The 27,414-nt window shown below is 32.3% G+C and overlaps 3 protein-coding genes across 4 annotated transcripts; 1 reads left to right on the forward strand and 2 right to left on the reverse strand.

Annotated features, from left to right (window-relative positions):
* Positions 1 to 564: 564 nt before the first annotated feature.
* Positions 565 to 13,141, reverse strand: LOC123300418 (protein wings apart-like). The gene is made up of 11 exons (XM_044882994.1): positions 13,008 to 13,141; positions 10,874 to 12,010; positions 9,788 to 10,416; positions 7,395 to 7,643; positions 6,360 to 6,824; positions 5,288 to 5,510; positions 5,087 to 5,202; positions 4,737 to 4,836; positions 4,493 to 4,663; positions 2,852 to 3,042; positions 565 to 1,706 (listed from the first exon to the last, which is right to left on the reverse strand). The coding sequence occupies exons 2-11, from the start codon at positions 11,994 to 11,996 to the stop codon at positions 1,446 to 1,448; spliced, it is 3,528 nt and encodes a 1,175-aa protein (XP_044738929.1). The 5' UTR covers positions 11,997 to 12,010; positions 13,008 to 13,141; the 3' UTR covers positions 565 to 1,445.
* A 1,792-nt stretch (positions 13,142 to 14,933) lies between these two features.
* Positions 14,934 to 18,291, forward strand: LOC123304950 (alpha-2-macroglobulin receptor-associated protein). 2 transcript variants are annotated; one of them, XM_044886508.1, is made up of 4 exons: positions 14,934 to 15,187; positions 15,979 to 16,414; positions 16,560 to 16,819; positions 17,809 to 18,291. In XM_044886508.1, the coding sequence occupies exons 1-4, from the start codon at positions 15,008 to 15,010 to the stop codon at positions 18,022 to 18,024; spliced, it is 1,092 nt and encodes a 363-aa protein (XP_044742443.1). In that variant the 5' UTR covers positions 14,934 to 15,007; the 3' UTR covers positions 18,025 to 18,291. The 2 variants fall into 2 exon arrangements, with proteins under 2 accessions (XP_044742443.1, XP_044742445.1); XM_044886510.1 differs by lacking the exon at positions 14,934 to 15,187 and adding an exon at positions 15,653 to 15,671 and having other exon boundaries at positions 17,809 to 18,290.
* Positions 18,292 to 18,852: 561 nt separating this feature from the next.
* On the reverse strand, positions 18,853 to 27,280 carry LOC123297857 (tRNA (guanine(10)-N2)-methyltransferase homolog). Its single transcript, XM_044879669.1, has 8 exons — positions 26,996 to 27,280; positions 26,860 to 26,925; positions 25,172 to 25,420; positions 24,489 to 24,623; positions 23,605 to 23,868; positions 20,346 to 20,484; positions 19,859 to 20,057; positions 18,853 to 19,196 (listed from the first exon to the last, which is right to left on the reverse strand). Exons 1-8 carry the CDS (start codon positions 27,059 to 27,061, stop codon positions 18,905 to 18,907), a joined length of 1,410 nt encoding a protein of 469 aa, XP_044735604.1. The 5' UTR covers positions 27,062 to 27,280; the 3' UTR covers positions 18,853 to 18,904.
* Between the last annotated feature and the right edge of the window lie 134 nt (positions 27,281 to 27,414).

Genomic DNA, 27,414 nt, shown 5'->3' on the forward strand with positions numbered 1-27,414 from the left:
AACTTTTTCCTCAACGAAAATTTTTATAGATGAAAACTTATCTTTTAGTTTTTCTGTAAATTTGCGGGGCAAATTGATGAATATTCAGATAAGAAGACAGATAATTACTTTACTAATGAGCGTCCCCTGCGCGAACGTCTCACGGCAGATACCCTGCTTTGTTGAAGTCCCCTGAAAAAGAACTTCTCTCGAATTACAGCTTTTTCGTTGAGGAAAAAGTTGTTTATACAACCTTAACAGCAATCTTCTTAAATTTTCAGGCTTTCTGAAATGACTATAAAATACTTTGCTTGACCCAAAACCTGAAACGAATATTGCGAAACACAAACAAACAAAAAATGTTTTCACAAAATCGTTGGCGCAGCTAGCAGCGTGTGATGATGCACAAAATATTCAACTCCAAAATATAATACTAATTCTTTCCTCATTTGGTTTTTTTTTTTTATAATTATAAATTGAAAAAAATGTTTTTTTCTTTTGTTAATTGGTGTGTATTGTGACGGGTGTGGGAGAGGAGGAGGGGAATGTGAAAATGGAGCTTTTTAAAATTTGGATTTCTTTTTACCTTTGTGTAATTTTTTTTTTTTTTTTGAGACCTTATAGGTACAAAATGGAAGGCGAGGACATATTTTTATTTTTTTTTTTAAACTTGTGTTGCCATTTTTTTAGCAAATTTGTACACTTTATTTTATTTTTAGAAACTATGGACTATATTCACAATTTGGGAAGTGTTTTTTTTTTTGCTTTTTTTATTTGTTAAATATTTGGTATGGAAGTTAGTCACAGAATATTTTAATGATTATTATAAGTTTCTGGCATTAGTTTTCCTCGCAGGCATGGAGCCTTTAAACTTTACATATAAGTACGTGTAGGTTGTTAATTCGCCTACACAGAGTTAAAATATAGAATGTTTGGGTCCGAAACTTTAGACATTCCGGGGGTAATGTTGACAGAGAAGCTATGAGCCTTTTACGTCGCCTCTGGCTACAGATTCTTGTAGTTTCATTTATATACATCAGCAAACTTCGCAGGGAGATTTTCCAGATGGTCTCATAGATGACTCTGAGGACGTTTAGGATTAAATGCTAGAAACCCGATTGCGGTGCCTCTCTTGAGGTTAATATGATTGATATAGGCATTTGTAGTGAAAAAATCTATCAAATGTAAGTTGGACTCCCTTGAAGAATGTTCCGTACTAATATTTACGATTTCCTATGGGAGTTTAAGGACTAAGCATTTTCGTTTGTGTCCTGTAAACTATAGCAGAGGTTTAAAATTTCGACTAATGATCGCTTGAATGTTATTAGATGTCTGCGTGAAATAAATGTCAGACGAATTATAATAAACATTAAAAAATATTCTGTGACAGACTCCACATAAACAAATGTAATTTTTTCAATAATTTATTTATAATATTTTATTTAAATATTTTGATTGAGTGAAGGCTATGATAGATTACTCATATCTAAGTCGATTGATGACGTGTCAGTTATAGTGTGTCGTTCTTCTGATTCACTTGTTATATTTAGATTATGTAACAATGACGTATCAGTGTCATCGTTATGATGTGCTGGCGATGATGACGATGTTGATTGTTGTTGCTGTTGAAGCTGCTGTTGTTTTTCTTCCATTTTCTTATCGCATTTTTCTAAATATTTTATTACTTTTTCGGTGGCTTTTATGTGACAAACACTAACAGCCTCACCCTGTACATAACGAGAAAAAAAAAAATATTTAACGTTAAAATTTATAAAGAAATATATTCTTTGATTGAAACAGTTGTCTATAAAATATAAACATTTTAACCCACTTGTAAAAATGGAGCAGGATTAGAATTGTTTATCCATTCCCGAACTGAGTACCTAATTCTTGATCAATAAGCTACGATCTTTGCTCTGCTGAGAGGTACCCAAAACTGTAACGCGAATGGTTATAGTGGAGCATTTACCAGTATTTTTTTTAGATAATCAGGTTGCACCTTGGACCCTTTAGGCTTCAAGATTCCAAACGAAGACCTGAACGGTCTAGTACTGAATAATAGTCAGGGTGATGCCCCTCTCGCCTGAGCCTGCCATTCACACGGTAAGATGCTCCGTATATACCGAATCAAAAAGAGGTTCCGACAATCCCATCTTACTTGGTAGAAATTTAAGAATAGCGAGTTTTTTAACAAAACACTGCCAGTTGCACTACCATCTTCATAATTTAGAAATCTCAGATGATCTCCCTTTTAAAGGGCTTACATGGAGGGCTATGAAGCTCTATGCATGAAATTTCAGCCTGTGGAATTCACAAGGAGTTATAATATAGTATTTTTCGGTGTGAAACTTTGGGCTCATTGATTCCGGGAATAGTTCCAACATAGAAGCCATGGACTTTCTGCGCTGTAGTTTCTTCTTGTTGCTTAAAGTAGGCATTTCTCCGGGAGACGCCCAGCTCGAATACAATACTCTTCTTGTTAATTTTAGTAATACACACATTTTTGGTGAAAAAATTTATCAAATGGGAGTTGGAGCTTGGTGGGTAGTGTACTGATATTTTCGGTTTTCTCACAAGAGTTTAAGGAATAAGAATTTGTGTTTGATTTCTTTAAACTATGATAGAGATTCAAAAAGCTCCAGCTGATGATGCTTGCTGTATTTTTTTCGGGTTATAACCTGAGGGTTATTACTAATTCCGTGGTTTACTTGCTTTTCTCAAAAGATCTTTAAAAAATGTCAATCCGCCGTCAACCTCTGGTATTTTTAAATTAAATGTCAATCTCCAACATTTAATACTCTTGGTCAATAATAATTTGTAAGATATTTATTTATATCTTCGCCTGTTTCAAAAATAAAAAAAGTAAACTTACCGAAGCAGTCATTTTCATAAAATTAAAGAATTTAACAAGTAAATCGTGCATTGGTAGAAAATTGTGCGTTGGTATTGATGATCGAACATGATTTTCATACTCTTCATTATCCATAATTACATAACCAAGTAAAAGTACAATGTATGATGCAATCATTGTATGTTCCATATGTGTACCAGCTTTTTGTAACACTAAAAACATATAAAAAAATACTTTAGAAAACCTATAAACTGTAAAAAAAATTTAAATTTAAACTTCGTTGCCATCCTAAACTACGTCACGCTAAATTTCGTTAATTTTGACACCCCCGCCCTTCGTAAAACTGCATCTTACTCTTTGTGATTCCCTTCTATATCAGAGACGGCGAGCCTTTATGTATCAAAGTGACACTTTTTCTAAAAAAATGTTTAAAGAGGTCATGACTTGCAGTCAAATAATATGAAAATTTTCCCCAACTTATTTAATCATAGACTGTTTATTTCTGTCCTTCATTGCACTTACAAATTATTTCCTTTTGCCCTGGTTTGCTTTCTTCACTAACAGATTTGTAATTTGTTTCAAAAAGCCTTTTTTACTGACGATGTTCTACATACCACCAGAAATCAAAACACACACCACTTTACAATAACAATCAAGCTCGCATTCGTTCGTAATAGAATTCTTTATAGTGAACTTTATGATCGGTGACGTGTCCAAAATACTCTGTTTCGACCATCTCTGCCCTATATAAACATTACACCACCAAAGCTAGAACAACTACCTCCTTCCTCCTTCCCATAAATAGTTTATTTCGCTGAATAGTACACTTATATTGATAATTTCAATAAAGCAATAAATATCTAAAATAATTTACTTGCTATTCACGTTTTCTTAGATACTACCTCCCTGCCCCGCCTCTCTTGTTTCCTAAGCGTTAAACTCCTCCCTCTGTCGTAAATAACATATTTTATGATCGAACCCACGAACTCATATAACAAGGACGTGAAATTCGAGTGGAGTGGAGAGTAGCAGGAAAAAAGCGCTTTAATGGGCTAATCTAACTAATTCTCGATCGTTGCGTACTTTGTACTGCGCATCAAGCTGTCTTTTGTTTTGAAAGTGATTAAAAACAATCTCAATTGTGTAAACATTGCTCGGTCGAGAGAAAGGCAGCCAGATGCGCAGTACAAAGTATGCAACGACCGTTGATTAGCTACGGGCGCTTATAGCTCGGCATTGGAGTTTCACGTCCTTTTTATATGGGTTCGTAATCGAACCCTTATCAACTTTCTTGATTATGGCCAGCTTTTGGGTCATTAAGGGACCTCTTTTAACTCTATCTAGATTTTCCTCTACAGTACAAAGATACATTTTAGGTCTAAAATAAGGAATTATTTTAATATCGTCCTCAAAGAATATTCATCAAGAGCCTTAGCGTTATTAACTTCCCATAGGGAAGTTCTTGAAATGGGTCGAAAATTTCTAGCTATTTTTACGTTTCATAATCAGGACAATGCATTAGTACAAAAATATTTACGACTTATTGAATTTTTGAAATTTGTATCATTTAAAAAATATATTTTTGTAGATGCCGGGTGTTAATTATAAAACTTCTTGCATAATTTATGCATGCTTAGTTTATAGAATCTTAAGTGTACATACATTTATGAACAGTTTCTTCAATAAATTCTTCTTGAGATTTGGATTGTGTATCAGGTGTTTCAGCATCTTTTTCACCATCCAATATAGCATTTGTTCGTTGTTCAGCTTGTCGTGCTGATTGTTCACGAGCATAAAACTGCTCAATTAATGCTTTTATCGCACTTTTATCACCTACAGGATACAAAACATACTAATTAGTTCAAGCTCTCAATATATAAAATATAAATTTGTTTGTTATACGTACAGGGGAAAATACTTTCAAAATCAGATGGAGCTTTTGCTTCCAATAATAATTTTTTATTTGCGTCACAATGTTGTATTAAATTTATTAATAACATTAAAACCTAAAAACAAAAAGATCAATATTAATACATGCCCAGGCTGTGTAGATCCTGTATGGGGAACGACGAAACTTCCATACATGTTATTGGCATTTGCAGAAATCTGCAAAGTGTTAGGTATATAATTTTTGGGAAGGGGTCCCCTGTGTTCTCAAAGACACAGGGGACCACTTGGCTTAGGTGCTAGGGTCCCATGTTGTTTCATTATTATTATTATTATTACTGGTAAAATTAAAATTGATTTAAAACTTACCAAAACACTAAGTTCAAATTTCTTTTGTTCTGGAATATAATTTGGAACTTGTAATAATAAATGTAAACTTGCATCAACAATACCTTGTCGACTTCCAAGCAACGAACTGCCCATAGCTAAATAAGTACAAATGAAATGTATTTTATAAATAACTTATAAATAAAATAATAAGAGCAGTTGTTGTTATTGTTAAATACTTACAATTAGAATTAAAATGATGTGTTAAATTAATTAAAACTTTGAGTGTAACAAGTAATGCTTCACGTATTATAGTACCAGTTGCTTCTTTATCTTGTATATCAGTAACTGGATACAAAGGTATTTCAGCATCACATAATCTATATAATTTAACAAGTGTGTCTAAAACGGCACCATTATTATATTTCAATATATATATTTGATTCTCTTCATTTACATGCGTTACCTAAAAAAAAACACAATTAAATTTATAATAATTTTCCATTTTTAATAAATAATTTCCATTAATTTAAGGTTAAAAAATGAGCCATGCGTGTGTCGTACACTTAATCAAAACATAGGGTTCCGTTGTATGTATTAAATAGTAAAATATTCTTCAAAATTTAAATTGAGGGTCGAATAAGAATGCTTTGAGCTACTGAATTTCTAACGGCTTGAATAAGGATAGAATCCTAAACAAACTCTAAATAATAAATTATTTTCTGGAGGCTTGGTAGAGTATTAGACTTCTAGGTTTAATAGGTTTAGGGTTCGATCCTTCTTCAAGCCGTTCATTATCAATTGATTAATCAATATTCAACGTGATCTGGAAGTTATTATTTAAGGAACGCATTACTAAGGGCATAATTCTGATTCGTCTCGGATGAGAACAGTTGTCGGGCCGTTTCAGTGACTGTCTGGTGTTGATATCCTCACCACCAATAACTTTTTTATCTTTTTTGGATACTTTCTACTTTTTATCTTAGAAAGGTTTACTTCTATCTACTGCTAATATATCTACGGGGGCGCATTAAAATATTACGAAATTTCTGTTCTATAAAGGTGTCAAGTAAATTATGGAAGTTCGGAAAGAAAATTACATCTCGATTAAATTACCTTTCAAACACACATCGATCAAACTTAAAACATTTCTCTATTTGCGTCGGGGGCAAAAATGAACTATTGATCTTCCTAACAAGATTTTTCAATCTTTTTAGACTATAACTTTCAGTAAATAAGAGGCATTTAAATGTTGTTTTGAAAAATATAAAGTCGTTTTAACGTTAAGATTTAGTTTCCAAAAATAAATACTTACATTTTCTAATACTCGCATACATCGATCAACTTTACGTAATTTATCCAATAATGGATCAGTCCACGTTCCAACATAATCAGATAATTGTCGACAACATTCACATATTGTTTTAACAATATGTTCTAAACCACCAAGCTCACGTAATTCCTCTTTAAACCATTCACCAGCACGTTTCGATGTTAAACTTAACAATGTTTCCATGGCTAGTTGACCCACAGTAATATTATCCAAATTTAAATGTAACGCATGCCCTTGACTCTTAATATCAGCACATATTTCACGTACTTTCTGTTTGTTCTTATCTAATTGTGATGTACTTAGACCACAATCATCCAATGCGTTTTTATGACTTACATCGGACTCTAAGAGATTCAACATTAATTCTAAACAATCACGATCTAAATCCATATTTAGACGATCTTGTGATAATACAAACATAACAGTGGCTGTACATAATCCTAAACTCTGTAACAAAATCAAACAAACATTTTTAAACACTTAGAAATAAATAAAGTCTTATATACAGGGGGCGTAAAAGTAATCGTATTATGCAAGAATGCAGGACCTTCTGGCAATGAGCGTATTCGAAAAGATCCGCAGCCGCTCTCTTTGAATCATTTAGCACCTGTTATAAATTTTTCCTGTGATAAAAAATATACTTTAAACAGGTATATTTCGGTGAAAATGATTGAATTTGAATGAAATATACAGGGTGGGTCATTTTAATCTATAATGGCTAATAGCTCGTTTTGTAGTTAACCAATAAAAAAATAACATCAACAAAAATTGTATTTGAGTAACAAAAATTGTATTTGTAATGAGTATTTTAGCGAAACTGTACATATATTGCATATACTTTGTATAAAGGGTGCCTTTTTTAAGTTGACATATACTTGAAACTCAAAAAATAACTTTTATCGATAAAAATACGTCAAGCGAAAAATGTTGGGTGTGTAGGGGCACATCATACGCAGACATTAAGTTGACCTAAGGAGATTACTTTCACATTTCATTAAATTTAATGATTATATTTACCTGATCACTTGCAGAATCATGTAATGCCTTAAAGAATTTGGCAACAGTACCGTGGGCACGTACATGCATCCTAAATGCAGGTGTCATACATTTCGTTGCTAATGTGATGGCTGATAAACATCGTGTACTAACTGGATTATTATCTTGTAAAGCATCTAATATATAATCCACGTCGTCATTGAACTCTTGAAATTCACCAATTTCTTGTATTTGATGCGCTTTTTTCACATTACGTACAACCGTGTAAAACTGTAAAATCAAATAAAAATAATAAAGAGTTATAACAACTGAAAATACAAATTTTTAAGAATCTCTTGAAAAAGAGAATCTCGAATATGGAAACGTTAATTCATTAAAAAAAATATTGTTTTGTTTAAAGACGTTTTATAACACCCTGCGAATTAATGTGTGTTGTCATTCGATAAACATCGTTATTTTTTAGAGAACGGAATAAGTGAATTATTGACGGCCGTGAGAGAGGTAGAAAGAGAGAGAAATTGTAGGAGTATAAAGGAGATGAAGACAGTTGTTATCTGTTATCTGTACGTGCCTATGTTATCGGTCTCTTCCTTTTGTAATCAACGGTTTGGCGGAGACTTTCCACTCTATGGTATTATCTTTATGTTATTTTTATATTAATCTTTTATTGAAAATGCTTTTAATTTAAACAAAACTGATTTTTTAACAACATTAACCTGCCCGGTTATTCAACATGATAATTAACAAAAAAAATAGTAGCTTTAGAAAAAATACTTTGGAAAAAATTGGAGTATAAGAAGTTATTTACAATTGAAAAGATTCGAAAAACCAGTTCTTTGCAACAACAAGTAAAAAGGACGGAAATTTTAATAATAAAAAAAATTTATAAAAAATAGAAGATTGTACTCGCAGGAAATTTGTTCGAGGCAGATTGATAATTATGCAGAGGTATGTAGGACAATTCTTAACGAAGAAAGCTCTTTTTCATTTTTAATTTACGGAGAACGCTTTGTTACCTTTTTTTACGGCTGTTCCGAAGCACCTAATATTGTATGTTCGTAAATTGTGCGGAAACTTTATATTATCATACAAGCAAGTCATATAAGCCAAGCTTCCGTCGGATTAGACTTCAGGTAGTCTCATTTTTCTCGCAAAGCTAGTCTCATTTTTTTCGAACCTTTCGATTTTTATACCCTGTATACATGAAATATATATCAAATTTAGTCCCAAGGTTATAGCGTTTAGAAATATTGATGATCCGAAGAAAATTTTGATATAGGTGTTCATAAAATCACCTAATTAGTCCATTTCCACCTGTCCGCCTGTCAGCACGATAACTCAAAAACGAAAAGAGATATCGAGCTGAAACTTTTATAGCTTACTCAGAATGTAAAAAGTAAGATTGAGTTCGAAAAACGAGAAATATAGGTCAATCGGGTATCTTGGGTCCGTAGGACTCATTTTGTAAACCGTAAGAGAAAGAACAAAAGTTGGCGATGAAAAAACTAAAAAAATTGGCGATGATCTTCAAAATCGGCTCAGTTTGGAAAAGTCTTTAAAGAAAAAGATAATTTAAGGGAGATTGTTCTCTTATATGTTTCAAATGCGAATTTAAGGTTCCGTACTCGAAAAATTTTCCGGAGGTTTTTTAAATTTTGTAAATTTCACTTCTATCTAATTATCGCGTTGAAAACCCACACGGATTCATTTTTTTTTTTTTAAATGAAAATTCTTAGCCTATATTAAAACAAGTGAAACCAAACAATTGACTGAGTTAGTTGTTGAAATATCATGCCTAGTCAGTGTTGATTTCTTTATCACATTACACACACAAACATGTGACACATACAAACATGTGACATATACATAACTGATAATCAAGTATAGTACATATTATAAAATTTCCGCCTAATTGGCGCCCTCACGGGTAAACAGTGATGTTTACAAAAAAATGTTTCAAACAAAAGTTGTTTAATTTTTGATAAGGAACATTTTTTACATTTAAACTTTTGTTCTATCTATAACGGTTTACAAGATGGGTCCTACGGACCCAAGACCCAATTGACCTATGATGCTCATTTACGAACTTGACCTCACTTTTTACCTCCTGAGAACGCTGTAAAAATTTCAGCTCGATATCTTTTTTCGTTTTTGAGTTATCGTGTCCACAGACGGACGGACGGACAGCCGGAAATGGACTAACTAGGTGATTTTATGAACACCTATGACAAAATTTTTTTCCTAGCATCATTATTTTTAAGCGTTACAAATTTGGGACTAAACTTAATATACTATGTATATTTCATATATACATGGTATAATGACTACACAAATAGACCCTCTACTGGCCAAAAATTAATCCTTTTCAATAGAGAATCCAAGAAAAAGTGCAAATATACAAAATAAGAACTTACTCCTTTAGCTTTCTTAGTACATTTAATACTAGTAATAGCTTCAGCCTCATCCATAGGATCAGCATTTTCACCAGGCCAATGTGTAACTCGTGTTAATTGTGTTGTTTCAAAGTCCATTTCTTCATAAACATTACTTTCCGGTGTTTTTGAATCACTTCCTGTTGAAGTTTTCGATTGTGCATCTTTGTCATCACACCATTTATGTTTGTATAATGCGTGCCGTTTTTTCGTACCACCCGATACTAACGATCGACTCTTAAATATGCTACCTTTCTTTTTCGATATAACTAATTTAACGGGGGGTACTTTTTCTTGTTGTTCGTCTGGTGGTTTTTCCTCTTCTTGTTTCGTTTCCGTTTCAGTTTGACTGGATATATTTGTTTCTGTGTTCTGTGATGCGGTATCCTGTAAGGATTCACTAGGTGTGTCATCACTTTCACTATCCGATGTCCAATCTTGTTCAAAACTACTTTTCTTTGGTATTTTCTCTAATATTTTTTCAGGTGATATTGCTTCCAAATCAATATTTGTACTTGCTAATAATTCTTCAGCTATTTCCATTGTTTTTATGGTTTCTTCTTCGGTTATAGCACTTTTATCTTCTACCTCTTTCGGTTTTTCTTCTAAATCTGTAAAAATTATGATAAGTAAATTAGAGTTCAAAAAAGGAATCGATTCCTATTGGTCAATATGCGACGATTTTTCAAGCAGAAATCTTTACCATGCTGAGAGCATCATTCCTGGGAGAAATCTCAGCGCAGAAGCTGTGAGCTTTCTGTGTAGCGTCTGGCTTCGACAGAATCCTACTTCATCTGCTTAAAATACCATCTCTTATCTGGAGACGGCTCGTCTTCAGGTGATTGGTTGTTCTCAAGAAGGGTAGCAAGGGATCGGTCTAGGGGCTATAGACGCTTTTTCGGTGCTTCTCTTATGTTTAAATATTATTATTAAACTTATCGAAAAGCTTATTCTTGAAAATTTTTTCGTTGTAAATCTTTTTCAAGATAAATAACTAATTTGCTGAGAATTTGAATGTTCTTAGATCGATGCTTACTTTACAATGTAAAAAATTTTTAATTATCTTACCTGTATTATTATTTTGTTGAGAATTACAATTAACATCGGTTTTAGGTAAATTAACCGCTGGCGCAGCTTCTTCAAGTGATTCTTCAGGTTCTTCACTTTTTGCAACAGTTGGTATTGGTGTATATGTCGGTGAACCAGCTCCTAATAAATTCTCATAAATAGCTTTTCGTTCCAACTCATATTCTTCGGCAGGTATATATTGTGGTTCCGAGTCTAAACTCTTTCGTGGTGACATAAATAACGACGGGAATGGATCATTTGAATCTGACAACCCAGCACTCTCTGGATCAGATTGTTGATTACGACGTGACGAACGGGTCACACGTCCATGGGCTGGTGACTTCGAACTCGATTCAGATTTCTCTGATTTTTCGGATTTCTCTGATTTTGAACTGGGTGATGTTAAACCAACACTAACAATTGTTGGGCTTGGTGTACATTCCGTTGATTCATCTGAATCGCTAAGTAATCGTGATTTCCCTTTTGATATTCGTAACACAATTGGTGGTTTATGAGAATCGTGATCACGTCGATTTGAACTGATTGCAGGTACACTAATAGTTTTTGCTTCAATTTTTTCCGTGGAATTTTTCGAACTATAAAATTTCTTAGGTGCATTCAAACGTGGCGAGGTTTTTGGTGGTGCAACTATTTTCTTCGGCGGAGGTAATGGTTGCTCTTTGATTTCTTTACTTTCCTTGCTTTCTTTACTTCTCGTTTTCTTGGTTGAGGTATACGTAAAATCGGTTTTTTGTGTGTAAAGTGCGGCATCGTTACGGACCCCTGTCTCTGGGGGATCTGGATTACGACTTTTAAAGAATTTTTTCGGTTTAATTACCGCTGGTGCCGCTACTGAATTATCAAACGAGAATGGATCATTGTTGCTTTTGTTATTTTGATCGTTATCTAAACGTAAACGTTTTTGTGGAACATCTTCTCGATGTACTCCTAGACCGTTTGCATTTCGTATTGATGTAAATGATGTTATTCCCCATTTACCAACAGTTCCTGCCGATCGTACGGCAGACGGACGATTACTGTTTTCATTAAATAATGTGTCGAATTGAATACTGGTTTGAACACCGCCCTTACGATTATACGATTTACCATACCCTCGTGACATATTTATTAAAAATTCTATTAAAAAAAAGAGAAGAATTATTGGATACCGTGCGTCAAAACGAGAATATTATAGATCGGATGCCCCAGTGCCGGATTAACCCATGTCGGTCAGTGTGGGCAAGTTATGATAACCCCTTTTGTACGGCTCTTCTCATACAAATTTGCCTTTCCCTGGACGCCCCCGTGTAGCGATCTTCTAGTACAAATTTGTCTTTTTCTCTTTTGATTTTCTCAGGGCCTCTAGCCGATGCAGTGTCCCTAGACAATTGCCTAATTCGCCTAATGGTTAATCCGTCACTGGCCAACACTTTAAAATACTTGAATAGACCTAGTTCTGAAAGTGAAATTTTAAGCGGTCACTGGTGCATAACTAACGGTGCTAAAAATTATCCCCCAAATAATAATATTTAAGTAGAAAATAAATTACCCAAAATTGATTTTTTTAGATTATCTTTTCGAAATTGAGTTTATCTCTTAAAAATTTTGCTTTAAGAAGATGAAATCGAGAAAATTGTCAAAAACTTAACTTTCAAAATGTGGAAAATTTTTTTAGTTACTTCATAAAAAATTTTCCATAATGGGTTTATATTCATCCAGAATATTTGGTTCATTAGTGTGTTGCATTCGATATGTGTTAATACATACAAGCTCTGAATTTTTCTGAAAGTCTGGACTTTCATATCAATCCAATATTTTGTTTATTATCTCCAAATATAAACAAAATATATTTTCTGATTATTTCATAAAAATTTATTAAATTACACGATTGAAATTCCCGCAAGTGAATAGATTTCAAATAGAATTAAAATCTCGAAAATTAATGAAGGTAAAATTTCAGTTATTACTCTATCTGGGCAGAATCTTACAGCAAAACTTGGCGCCCAAGGAATCATAATATTGCCGTCAAAATTGACATTTGGTAATTACATAATTTTTTCCATGTAAAAAACTTTTAGAAAAATCAAAAAACACATTTTAATTAATTGTATTGTAATTGTACGAACGTACTTACCACAAAACTAACTCAATTTTCTCAAATATATAAAAAAATAATAAACCATTTCACTCTTTTTAGATGATTAATATTAAACGCCATTTCAATCGTCTCTATTCTAAATTATTTATTTATCTAATATTACAATTAAATAATTCAATGAATATGTTTGATTTATTTTATTTTTATACATCAATTAATAACATTATTTCATAATAATATTCAATACTGTGTAATCTTTTTAAAATGTTATACATTTTCACTCAAATACACTAGTAAATAAAAAGCCTCCATATGCTTTAACTGAATCACTATGAATTGTATCGACATGAATGATCAATTAAAATCATACTGGAATTATAGCTAATTTTTTAAAGAGCTCCTTTTGTTTTTTTAATTAACCCTTAACATGTTATTAACCCATTTTTAATTACAAAGTAATAAAAATTTTATTTTATAAACATGTTTAAATTGTTTGAATTTAAAAAGATATAACTCTTTTGTAAACAAGATTTTTAACCTATTCACACACATTCCATGTGCGTTCCTTCGTAAAAACATATATGCTATTTCGTAAAATATTTATGAAAAAACATATATCCGTTTTCGAGCTACTACTAGGTTATTTAAGTATTATTTGTATTCAATAATTTTTCAGCTTTACGATCATTCGAACTTTATTAGTAAAGATTCCTACAAGGTTTTATCCATACTAACGGAGGTGATTGTCATTTCCTATTTGACATTTCATTCTCAAATATTTAGACGATTTTCCACTTGAAATTAAAACTTGTGTATTTTGTTGAGTTTCAGAAGCCCTCTCCCGACTGACCTACATTTCTAATACTATATAACGTTTTCTAGAACAACGTTCATTTTTTTGAAGTAGGTTCTACATATCTTCTTTTTTTAAATGGCCTTGAATTTTGTCTCAATATAATGAATAATCAAATTGATTTATGAACAAAGCTATTCTTATTATTCAAATGATTTCCTTTTACAAAAAAATTTAAGATGACCGATGCGCACTAAAAAGACTTCCATGTTCTATAATCTATTTGTTTTGTGAGATTTTATTTATGATCGAGTTGTAAATGAAATTAACAGTGTGTGAGGAGGGTGATTAAGAAGGGATCTCTTTGGTGAGATAGTTAGGGACTGCCTCTATAGGGATGGCTCAGGCAGGGCTGGTTCAGGCAGGGCTGGTTCAGGCAGAGCTGGATCTAAGAGGAGACCGAGCAATGTGACAATGAACATGAGATCTGAGACATTCTTTACTTTTGTTCCCTAGGAGTGTAATATATTTTATTGATATTACACAGTAAACTTAGAAAGTACTATAAATCTACGTATGCACCCCTTAGTATATTCTATCTTAACCAATGAGTATAAGAAATTGAAGAGAAGGTCGCGTATACAGGAACGAATGCCATCTGGAATTTGGGTCTTCTAAATACTACTGTATTTACAAAAGAATCAGTACATATTGTTACGCAAAGCAGAGTGGCAGCGTGCTTGCGTAGTGGCAGCGTGCTAGGATGTTTTTAGATCGAAACCACGCTCTATTTACAGAATTTTTAAACCAATTTATGGAGATGAAGAGCGTTTATGGCAAGAGACTCAATCACCAGAGGCGTTGAGACTCGTATACCCTTTTTTAACACTGCCAGTAATGGGGGCCTTCTCCTCTATCTTATACTCTTTGATCTTACCTACTCACTTTAACTGAGAATCTGAGATTACGTGTAAAAGGAAATGCAAGTACCAAATGCAATGAACCCATCATAAAGACAAGTAATTCCCATATAATAATTTTTAATTTAAACAAATCATTTGGTTGTAAATATAATCAAACTTTATAATTAATTTTAAAAATAAAACTGCAAATTAATATAAAAAAAATGATGACATCATAAGTAATAAATTGTAACAAATGATTTTAATGAATTAAAAACAAAAAAACCGACACATAAACATATCACTGATTTGACTCGAATAATTTAGATAATTTTTCAAAAATGTTTAATCAATTTACAATTATATTAATTTTATCTGTGATTTTTTCTTGTTTTGCCATTGAAAAATATCAAAAACCAGAACAAGAAGATGCTAATGGTTTACCATCACTTAGTTTACGTACTTTACAAAAACCGTTTAGAATGGCTAAATTAAATTTACTTTTTTCAAAAGCTCAACATGTAAGTTGAATTTTATTTTCAAAATTATTTAACAGATAAGAAACTATTTTAAAGATAACCGCAGTCGTATTTATTGTGGCCCGGTGTTTTGACATATCTAACTTTTTTTAACTTCCCTGGCGGACAAAATATTTGAAGAAAAAATAAGTCTTAAACTCTTAAGTCTTAGGATCTCTGAATAACTCTGAATTTCTAAACGTTTTTGGACTGTCTAATTCAGACTGAATAAGTCAGAATAACTCTGAATTACAGTCCGAAAACGTTTAGAAATTATTTTATAATTTAGTTATTCACGAGATCCTAAGACTTAAGAGTTTAAGACTTATGTTTTTTTTCTTCAAATATTTTGTCCACCAGGGAAGACAGAGTTCCTAAGACTTTCAGTGTTTCTAAAACTTTTTTGAGTTTTTAAGACATATTCTTTCTTCAAATATTTTTCCCATCAGGGTCCAACTGAAATACTTAACATTTACAAAATTTTATTGTATGTACTTAAAAAAATTTAATAAATAATAATAATAAAGACCATTTCCAATCGATTTCTATCTAATTTATAAGTTTACGAAGTAGTGTTGCCATTTCTCGAGATTGTGTTGCCATTTCTCGAATCGAGAGACTCCAGAAATCGCGTATAAAACTCTCGATATCAACATACCTCTGTGCCACATATATAATTAGATTAATTTCACTACCTCCGACTTTTTGGTTTATCTTCGGCCTTACCGGAGCTTTAAAGTGGCAACCTTACGGCTATATCTATAGCTAATAATAATTGCGTTTGTATTAAATAGCGTTTACCAGAAGAAAAACTCCGTCGATTATTTCGTGAATTAAAACTACACGACAAAGAGGAAATGGAATTAAAGAAAAAGAAACATGATGGTGAAGATTCGGATGGTTTATTGGAGGCTGGAATACGTAAAAAATTAATTGGTATCATGAGTACATATGATCTTCTAGATCATTACGATCATATTCACGATAAAGATAATTATATTCGACACATGTCGATGAATGATCCTGAACGTCCAACGAAAGCGGTATTTAGCGACAAAAAATTGAATCGATTATGGAATCAAGCTGAACATGGTGGATTTTCACCGGATGAATTGAAAATGTTACGAGAGGAATTTGCACACCATCAAGATAAAATTGATCAGTATCATGCGTTGTTTGAGCATGTCGATAATCACAGACCAGCAGAGCATCCAAAGTCTCTGGAAACAGGTTTGTAAATCGTAAAAGGTCTCAAGATGTGAATAAAAGAAAAGGGACACTGCCTTGTTTCTAAATTCCATTATTAACTGTTACCCCAGAAAAATTTTTAAAATAATTTGAGAAAGAATTAAATTTTCTTTAAATTTTTGTACAGATATGCTCGATTTGGACGAAGATATGGATTTGGATCGTTTAAATGAGGACATCATCCAAAAGCAACATAATCAAATGTTATATAAAAAATCAGATATTCTTCGACATAAACATAATGAATTATTGGATGGATATCGAGAATTAGAATCAAAGGCAAATAAAGGTCCTCTACATAGAGAATTTTCACATCCAAAAGTTGAAGCACTTTGGCAAACTGCGTTACATGGAAATTTTTCACATTCTGAATTGGATTCACTTAAGGTAAGGTTTCCTAAAAAGTATTGTAGATAATAATTTTCCCCTCAGAAAATTCCCATACGCAATTTCTCTTCCAGGATGCCTGGAAAATTTACAATTTTCAAGAGATTGGATTGTAATTTTCAATTGGAATCCTTAGGAAATCGGACGATACAACTAACCTTGCTTTGTTGAATATCGAATAAAATGATTTTGCCATTTCCATTCAATTTTCTTATTACTAGCAATTCCCCGCTCTGGTTCGCTGGACGATTACATTTTGCTTCAAAACTAATTCTCAAAATCATGTAAAGAATAATTGGATATACATAACTATAAGCAAATTTTGTTTTCAGCCCTCGATCCTCTGATTCTTCATATAATACAAAATATCCTTCTCCCATTATCCCTCTTACCCCTCTCAATCTACCCGTTCGTACCCATTACTTCCTCTTAATTCTTCAAGAGGCTTTCGACTAGGGCACATTTGAGGAGGATGGTGGGTCTCTTGACAGGAAACTGTTGATTGAACTATCATCTTAAATCATAACATAGGAATCTCTGACGATTCCAACTGTAGGGCTCTATGGAGGACAACAAAACTTCCATACATGTTATATGTAGTTGCAGAAGTCTGCAGGGCATCAGATTCAGTATTCGGGTCCAAAACCTTGGATCCATCATTCCTGAGATAGATCCCGACAGAGAAGCTGTGGGCTTTCTGCGTGGCTTCTGGTCTTGACAGAATCCGTTTGCTTCATCTGATTTTAATAGCATCTCGTACCCGAAGACGTATTGTCTTCGGGTGGCAGGCTATTCTCAAAAAACGCACAGAACTTTTCTTGGCTTATCCCAATATCAAATTTCATCAAAACCGATTTAGATATTCAGCTGTGAAATATCTAAACCTCCCTTGGAAACCTCTCTTGGATCTTCCTAGCTCCTAGACCTATTATTTTAAAAAGATTGTTTCTTTGTTTTTAATTAATTTATCTTTGAATTTTTGCCAACAGTTGGAGTTGAAACACTATCAAAAACGATTAAATCATTTACAAAAATTACAACATGAACGTAATGTACTCGATAAACTAAATCGTCAAAAGAATGACGATGAAAGATCACGTGAAGCAATCAATTTGGATGTAACCATTGAAGATCATGCAGCCAAAGTTTTTAATATTCATAGACAATTGGAAGATAAAATCGCTAGTAAACATAATGAATTATAACAGCTTAGCGAAAACTCACCAACCCAACGATTAATCTAAGTCAATGTTCTGAAATTAGTGTTATATTAACATAATTTTCCTAGATGAACGAAAATATAATTCGGACACGATTCTACGGCAACTAAGTCACTAAGACGTACATTTGTCACATGTGATGTTGCAAATTTTTTACTCCATTCATGTAGGATGATGCATTTTATCGTCATGCCGATCATATGTCTTGCTTTTAGTTTATTAAAATTTTTTGTATAATATCGTTAAATTTTATTAACAATTTTGTAATTTTTTGTTTCGTATCAAATAATTAATTTTTTTAATAAACAAAATTTCTTTTTTTAAAAACACAGGTCTGCGACTAAAAAACTGCTAAGGATTTTTTTAAAATTTTCGGATGGCTGTGACAACAATCTTTTTTGAGGGCTGGATCCGCTTCTGATCAGCCCCCGCTTTAATAACATCGACCCGCGTAGTAAACAACTCTACATACCGGAATTTCAGCTTATTTGAACTGAAGGTCATGAAACGGATTTATAACACACTTTCTTCCACGTTGACCTACGATACAGTGAAACCATCGATGCAATTCTATAATTTCGGGGAAAAAATGACTAAAAATAAAAAATAACTCGATTTTTTCGAAGCTTTATGTGTTTGAATAATTTAATAGAGAGAATCGCTTTAATACTTAACTTTCACAACGTTAACTCGACTCGATTACCATGGGTAATCATTTTGGTAATAGATTGGAAGGTAATTTGGAATCTAATATCAAAAAAAATTTCGTAATTTAGTTTAAAATTTTTATTATGGACTACAAAATATATTTTATTGCCAAAAAATGTTTATCTTACCAATCAATACCAAAATATAGAAATTTTACTTATCTATTATCACTTTGATTATTCGATCGTTTCAACGATTCTAATCGTCCAATCTCTCGCAATTCAGCACGTTTTGCTTTACGTTCTTTACGTGTTTCATCACCATGTGCAAAATACTTTTGTCGAAAGTCTGGTATTTCTTTCATTACGTCCAAATGATTCTTATCGAATTCTTTCACTTTTTCGTATGTTAATAGACGACGCGATGTATATTTATTTAATATTTGTTCAGAATTTGCGATTAATTGTAAACATGAATTCTCTGGTAGTATTTCTGGAGAATAATCGTCCCTTAAACAAATTGAAATTGAATTTTTAGCCTTGGTTTTTGAAAAAAAAATTAATATCCATAACCTATTACAGTATAACCTCGATATTAACTCGACCCACAATAATCGGAATCCTCGTCGAAAAAAAGCCATTCTTTTCCACTGAACTCCTAAATAAGCGGTATCTCGAAATATTTAGATTTTGTATCTCGAACAGAATGTTATTTCCTTGCGAGATATTGATGGTACATATTTATACTCTGTAACTCGAATTTCATGAACAGCAGACTTTGTAAGTCGTAGTGGGTAAAATATAATCTCGCTTTTCTAAGTCGCAATTTTAGCAATTATATTCTCTATATCTCGAACTACTTGTTTAGTCGAAAACTCATTAACTCGAAATTTTTTTTCATTTCTCTTAAGGTTTGGATTATAGAGGTTCCACTGTAATACTATCTGATATAGCAAAGTTGGGTCTATTCTGAGTTTTATCCATAGCGAAAGTAATACCATAGAGCTGTATCGACATAGGGGACACAATAAGTGAATTCTTGACCGCAAAAAAAAGACAGAATATAAGGGAAACGAAGACCGTTATGCGGCTATGACAACAATTTTTCTCGATTTTTTGCAATTTTTTTAAGAGGTACAAATAAAAATCAGTTTCTAATTTCTAAAATTTACCTATAGACCGGAAACCAACAAACAAGACGGCCATTTAATTTTAAATGTTCGGCTGAGAATGATAATAAATCATGATAAATTTGTGATAATCCATAATCGACTTTAGACGGTACATGATTTTGTAAATGCTCTTCAGTTAATTCATAATTATCTTTTTCGATTCCAATTTTCTCCGTTGATTCTCGTATACCATACGGTGCTGAAAATTAACAAAAATATCTAATTTTTTACGGAAAATTATGTTTTGGCCGGATTATTTACAGTATTATTTTCTCAAGTACAAAACATTCCTTAAACATAAGACAATAAGAATCATAATCCAACTCATGTTTGAAAATTAAAACCCAACTGTCTACTGCACTACTAAATGTAAAAAAACTCCTCGTGTTTCGAAATTTTGAATATCTTCGATTCTACTCACGTTAGCATATTAATATGGATGATAATCCTGTAAAAGATTACAAGACGTAAAAAAAAATGTACTTACGATCAGTTATTATTGAATCAATTTGAAATTCTGATCTCCAAAGTGGTAATGAAAAATCGGCCACCAATACATCTAAATATAAATGCTCCAAATGATATTGTTTCATGTTTAAAAGTATCCCTTCATTGATTTCACGTTTCTGAAATAAGACCTAACATTATAGTCTAAGATCCGTATTAAGATCGTCCTTCACCGAACTCCTTACCAGACAAAAATGATGTTTTAGAGAACAAGATAATTTTTTAAATATGTTTAAATTAGGCAACCCCTTTGGAAATTGTCATTATTATTTTTAATTAAATTTATAAAAAATTATTTTTTTTTTAATTTCACTGGCGTGTCTACTAAATAAAATTAACTCCGACGGAAAGTATATAATGTATACAATATGCTACACCTCAGTTGCAGACCTTTTTTTTGTCCCTATTACCTGGTTGCCGTGTTTAAACAGGTAAATTGATATTAGTAATTGCGCTTTATTGTTTACCAATTGAGACCAGTCTTAAAATGTAAGCAATTTAATTAGAAATAACGTAGTATAAAGTTGCTTGAGAAAATTCAGTCGTAAATGCGGGTTGCAAGGGTTTAAAGTTAAAAAATTCGGGTCGAGCAAAATTGTTAGACAGAGAGGCATTGAGTGTATAATTCTCTGTTATAGAAAAGCATACACTACTACAGCTGCGCGCACAGGCGTCGTAAACTGTGAGAGAGTGCGCATGTTCCATACTCCATGGTAAAGACAAGGATAAATTAAAGTACTATAGTGTAGTGTTTTGGAGTGGATAAAATGATTTTTGAAAAGCTTGGCATATATGAAACCAGTAGAGAAGCACGTTTTTGAAACAAATCAAAGAACAATATTCTTAAAAAAATTAAACTTATTATTATTAATACATGTTTAATAGGAAAATAGGAAATTTTATTATTGAGTATTCTCAAAACAAATCAAAAAACAATATTTAAAAAAAAAATATTAACACATGTTTAGTAGGAAAATAGAAAATTTTTTATTGAGTAATCAATACATTACAAGAAGTAATCACACTAAATATAAAATTAAATGATTATTATTCCGGATCAGAATCGCCGGAAGTTGTACCGTTTTCTAAGTCAGAGGAAACTTCTTCATTGTCTTTTTCTGTCATTTGTAAAATATCCTCTATTTTTAAAGGTGTTTGGTCTCCATCAAATCCTTTTGGTTTTAAATAACCATCAAGGTACCAACCACAATTTTCAGGGTTTAATTTTACGCAATTAGATTCAGTTGCATGTAGCCACATTGAATTTACATAAATAGTGCGTAAAATTTTTTGTTTTAGTGATTCCCAGCATGGTGGTATCGTGTTTGAGTCAAAACTTCTAACTTTTTAGAAAATTTTCATTATCTTCTCTCGCAGAAAAATTTTTTACGAATATTTCATATCGAGCGTCGTTTACTTTGTTACAGTTTTTAATACCATACATTGCTACGGTGAATTCTTGGACTACATTCATTTTTTCATCAATAAAAATGTCAGTATCATCAGTCAATGAAGCGAAATACTGTTGATACTTTTGGTTTTTTGAAAATAACTTGAAAGGTCTTATCTTTCCTTTATTATAGAAAGCAGCGGTGTAATCAGAACCAGTGTATGCATGGAAAGCAGGTAAACCTAGACACAGATCGGATTCCAATTTTGATGCCAATTCTGTGCAATTTATGCAATTAAGATCATTGCCACTTTTTTTTTCATCAATGAACTTGCAAGCCAAATTTGAGAATCTTTAATTTTATGCATGTTACCGAGTAAAATTATCAAAACATCTGTGTCTGCCGATTTAATTAAAATTCTTGATCCTGCTGTTGCTTTGTAAGCATGAAAAACCATTCTTGTATCCGCTTCTTCGTGAAAACATTCGTAATCATTTTCTTTATTTTTTATCACGCGATTTTGTTGAGTTTTATAAGAATAGCAATGTTCTTTCACTGTCAAAAATATTTTTTTGTCATTAATTAAATTTTTTAAGTAGTCATTCTCCCAATAGTTACTCAAAAACTCTATCAAAGCCTCTTTGAAACGATAATTTTTCAGACTTTTCAAAAAATCTGTAGGTCTAGTTTGTTGAGGACCTGAAATTTTTTTGCATAAAAAACACTTTTTCTTTGTCATTTTTGTACTTTTTTACAGCACACAACACGTTTTTACTAACAAAATACGCATTCAAAACTAAAACTTAACACTCAAAACTAAACACTATAGTACTTTAATTTTTTTTTAAATATTGTTTTTTGATTTGTTTTGAGAATACTCAATAAAAAAATTTCCTATTTTCCTATTAAACATGTATTAATAATAATAAGTTTAATTTTTTTAAGAATATTGTTCTTTGATTTGTTTCAAAAACGTGCTTCTCTACTGGTTTCATATATGCCAAGCTTTTCAAAAATCATTTTATCCACTCCAAAACACTACACTATAGTACTTTAATTTATCCTTGTCTTTACCATGGAGTATGGAACATGCGCACTCTCTCACAGTTTACGACGCCTGTGCGCGCAGCTGTAGTAGTGTATGCTTTTCTATAACAGAGAATTATACACTCAATGCCTCTCTGTCTAACAATTTTGCTCGCCCCGAATTTTTTAACTTTAAACCCTTGCAACCCGCATTTACGACTGAATTTTCTCAAGCAACTTTATACTACGTTATTTCTAATTAAATTGCTTACATTTTAAGACTGGTCTCAATTGGTAAACAATAAAGCGCAATTACTAATATCAATTTACCTGTTTAAACACGGCAACCAGGTAATAGGGACAAAAAAAAGGTCTGCAACTGAGGTGTAGCATATTGTATACATTATATACTTTCCGTCGGAGTTAATTTTATTTAGTAGACACGCCAGTGAAATTAAAAAAAAAAATTAATTTTTTATAAATTTAATTAAAAATAATAATGACAATTTCCAAAGGGGTTGCCTAATTTAAACATATTAAAAAAATTATCTTGTTCTCTAAAACATCATTTTTGTCTGGTAAGGAGTTCGGTGAAGGACGATCTTAATACGGATCCTCTACTATTATTCATTTGAATTTTTAATGATTTTAAGGATGTACGAGCACCGTTATCAAGAGTAAACTTTTGGCTTGACATACCAGAAGAATACATTTAAGTTTTATCTAAATCAAATTCCTAGAGAGGAAGGCCCACAGGAATTATCCAAGGGAAATTAAAAGCCAAAACATGGTGCTCGTATTTCCTGAAATAGTAATAAAAACCTTCTGTGTAATTCTGGAGGGCCTGGTACGTGCATGTAACATCATATAATCGATATCCGTTCCAATAACATATGCACCAAATTGAGCTGCAGCAACCAATAACGAACCACTACCCACAAATGGATCCAAACAAATATCACCAGGTTTACAGCATGCTTGATTTGCCATTATTAATGATAATTGTGCATCCATACTTGTATTTCCAATAAATTTACGTGTTTTTAACGATATTTTCGATATTAAATATCGTGCACTATCACATATCTATGAAATTTATCGATTTACAATGAGATAGAACAATTCATATAGATAATTAATTGTTTAAATACCTCTGTATATAATAGGTAGGTATTGAAAATAACTAAATTTATAGGCAAAATTTCTAAGTTGTTTAAAAAAGCTCGCGAGCAGCGAAACTCCACCACTAGGGTCATATTTCTCCCTCATTTAATGTTTCCTACAATTAGATGCTTCTTATTGAAATGGGATTTTGTCTTTTGTCAAAAACATGAAATGTCTTGAAACGAATCTGTTTTAAATCACGATTTTATGGTATAAAAAGGGAGTTGAGGGGTTGAGAGTGCGCTACCCTCTAATTTTCTATTTTCAAACCTCTAGCTCGATTTGGATTAGCTGTGGAGGTGTGGCGTCTTAAAAACCGCAAACAAACATAATTTTGTGGTATTAAAAAAGGAGTATGGGTTGGGAAGTTGACAACCCCCAAAAGGCACTTCCTTGACACAAACTTTCATACCAATATTAAACCCTCTATCTCAATGTGGAGGAGCAGTGCAGGTGTGCCTTAGAAGTGCTGGGAAGTTGAAAACCCCATATATACAGGGGGTATAATAAACAATTTTTGAAGGAATTTTTAAAATATTTACCCAACGTCCAAAAAATACATCTAAAGGTTTTTCTGGAATATCGTTTGGATTTAGACCGTAGTATTCAATGTAATGAAGACATACATCTGGATCAATTAATTGTACGGTTCCTTTTAAAGGTAAGTAACTGAAGGTCTGGAATAAAATAATTTTTAGAAAAACAAAAAATTATTAACTAATCTATCGGCTTAGGCACCACAGCCGAAACTACGAAAAAACTCAACTGCAACTTGGATTCTTACGGCCTTTTCTTGGAGTATTGTCGATTTTCTAAAAATCGTATTATTTTGCCGTTGTTCATACCCCGTGACAATACTTTGCAAATAGTCCGTGGAAAAAATCGGCAATATTCCACGGAGAAATCCAAACAAAACGCCGCAAGAATCTCGTGTCGCATCTGTACTCAAAGCTCTGTTTTCACTGCTGAAGCACCGCCTAAACTCCATCAATAATCCGTGAAACCTCTAAAAATGTTATTCTGGAGAAATTCCGAGTTTCGACCGGGTCATCAAAACCGCCAAGGTACAGGGTACAATTGGCTTCTTACTAAAAATTTACACATGCAAGGGCTGAGGTTGCAACCTTTTACCAAATTTTTTTGATCAGGCTTAAGGATACTGATTCGGTGTAATATTTTTGGTAAGAAGACAAGCACCCACCCCGTACAATAATTTTAGTGTTACCTCAATTTTTTGAACTTTCTCTTTTTGTGTAAAATGTTTACAGAACGTTTCCACATGAATTTTAAACGAAATATCCGATTGGAAATATTTGGACATTTCATCAAACGGATATTTTTTAAGTGATTCATGTAACGTTGGAATATCTTTTGCACGACCCCATAATTCCAAACAACATCGTAATGAAACTGATCGACTTGCTATTAAATGAGCCGCTTCTTCGGATGGAAGTTGAACAATCCAATATGGATCCTAAAATAGGACAATTAATTAGTGGGTGCTCAACAAATTGGATTCTAAGTTCAACTAATGTATGAGAAATAAATTTTATTGACAATGCAAATTTGTGATTTTTGTTAATTAAAGAAAAACTGTTAATTTTTCACCAGCTCCGACAACGGATTCGTAACCTACGTAAAAAATGTATTCATTTGGTTTTTTCCCTGGTGTTCTAGGAGCATTTTTAAGAAGGGTCGCTTAGGTACAAATTTAATTTCTTAGCAAAATGGGATTCTTTCAATTACACAGGTTATATGTTTTAGAATGCGCTGATTTCAGAAATGATGGCCATTTTTTTCTATCACTTAAGGTTTTTTTGCAAATTCAAAAACAAAAAATTGGTAAAAGCACTCGTTTATAAAAAAATTATACAGTAGCCTGCAAGCATAGTGACACCCCATCTTTCTTGGTACCGTCTCTCGATGTCGCGAACATGCTCCCAGATTTCCAGGAAAAAAGTCCATGTAGGAGTGCAAAAAATAGACCTTCAGGCTTATCATGCAGCCTTGGGCCTCGTATGCTGTTAGTTGAACAATGGTTTTGTAGTCAGGATCCTTAGTATTTCCCAAAAACTTTCACATTACATCCTTGAACGATATACAAGTTTATTTTTCCTTCTCATTCATACTTTCCACAAAGAGGGTGCCGGCTAAAAGCCTTCTGATGTCGGGGCCAGTGAAAACTCCCTCTTTCAACTTTGCTCCTGACAGCTTCGGGAATTTGGTACATAGATATTTAAAACAGTCTCTACCCTCTTGCAGGGGTTTTACAAATTGTTTCATCAACCCCAAATTGATATGGAGAGGTGGTAACAGAACTTTTTCTGGCGGCACCAAAGTAGTATTGAAAACATTTTTCTCTCCAGGTTTTAAAGTTTCTCGGGGTGGCCAATCACTTTGAGTCCAATGCTGTATTCTGGCTCTACTATCCCATAAGCATAAGAAGCAAGGATATTTAGTATAGCCTGCCTGTTGACCCAAAAGCATCGTCAGCTGCCTGCTGACTCAAAAGTCCCCACAAACCATCCATGAATGGTCCTGATATTTGATTCTTTCCAGGATAATGGCCAAATTATTACAGTTAGTTTTCTTCCATATGCACAGAATACCCCATTGGAAGCGAATCTAATTTATTTTCATTGTGCAATAATAATACTTTAAGACTAATTTTATATAATATTACTATAAAATACTATATAATACTACTTAAAAGCTAGTTTATGTTGTGACTAATATCTATAAAAAACTATATGATAGAATGTTTTGAATATTTTTCCTGTTTTTGGGAGGTCAAAATCTATAAGAAAATGTAAAAAAATCCTATGCAGTTTTTAAGTCGCAGACCTGTGTTATTAAAAAAACAAATGAAAAATGGCATTTGTTTTTTGTTTTGGGTAATACAAAAATACAAACCTCTGGTGTGGGTTCTTCAACCCATTTTATTGGAATATTTAATAATTGAATAATCGAAGTTATTTCCTAAAATTTAATTGGTAAATAATCAAATATTCTTCTAAACTTTCACAACACACATGTTGTATTTACTCACAGCAAAACGAAAATCAACATGTTCTTGGGCAAACCATAATAAATATCTTTTCCATGATAAATTCATTTTTATTTAAAAATAAATAATAAACATTTGTTATATTATCACAGAAATTACGGTCATTAATGTAATATTTTTTTTAAAATCAATTCGATATTCAAAGTTTTTATAAATTTGAAATTGGACTACATAATTATTGAACACATGGACACTGAACTTTAACAATCAAAATATTGACTGATATATTTTATAAGATTGTTTAAGATAGGAAGCATGGTGGTCTTAAACCCCTGGGGTATCATTTATGAAGATTTTTTTTTATCAAGATGTATAAATTCATACATATTTTCAAATAAATAATTCAAATATTTAATTTTTATTGAGCATATGTGTAAATTTTTAGATTAGGGTGTGTTCTA

The sequence above is a fragment of the Chrysoperla carnea genome, chromosome 1, assembly GCF_905475395.1.
Source record: "Chrysoperla carnea chromosome 1, inChrCarn1.1, whole genome shotgun sequence".
In the NCBI taxonomy this organism is placed as follows: Eukaryota; Metazoa; Arthropoda; class Insecta; order Neuroptera; family Chrysopidae; genus Chrysoperla; species Chrysoperla carnea.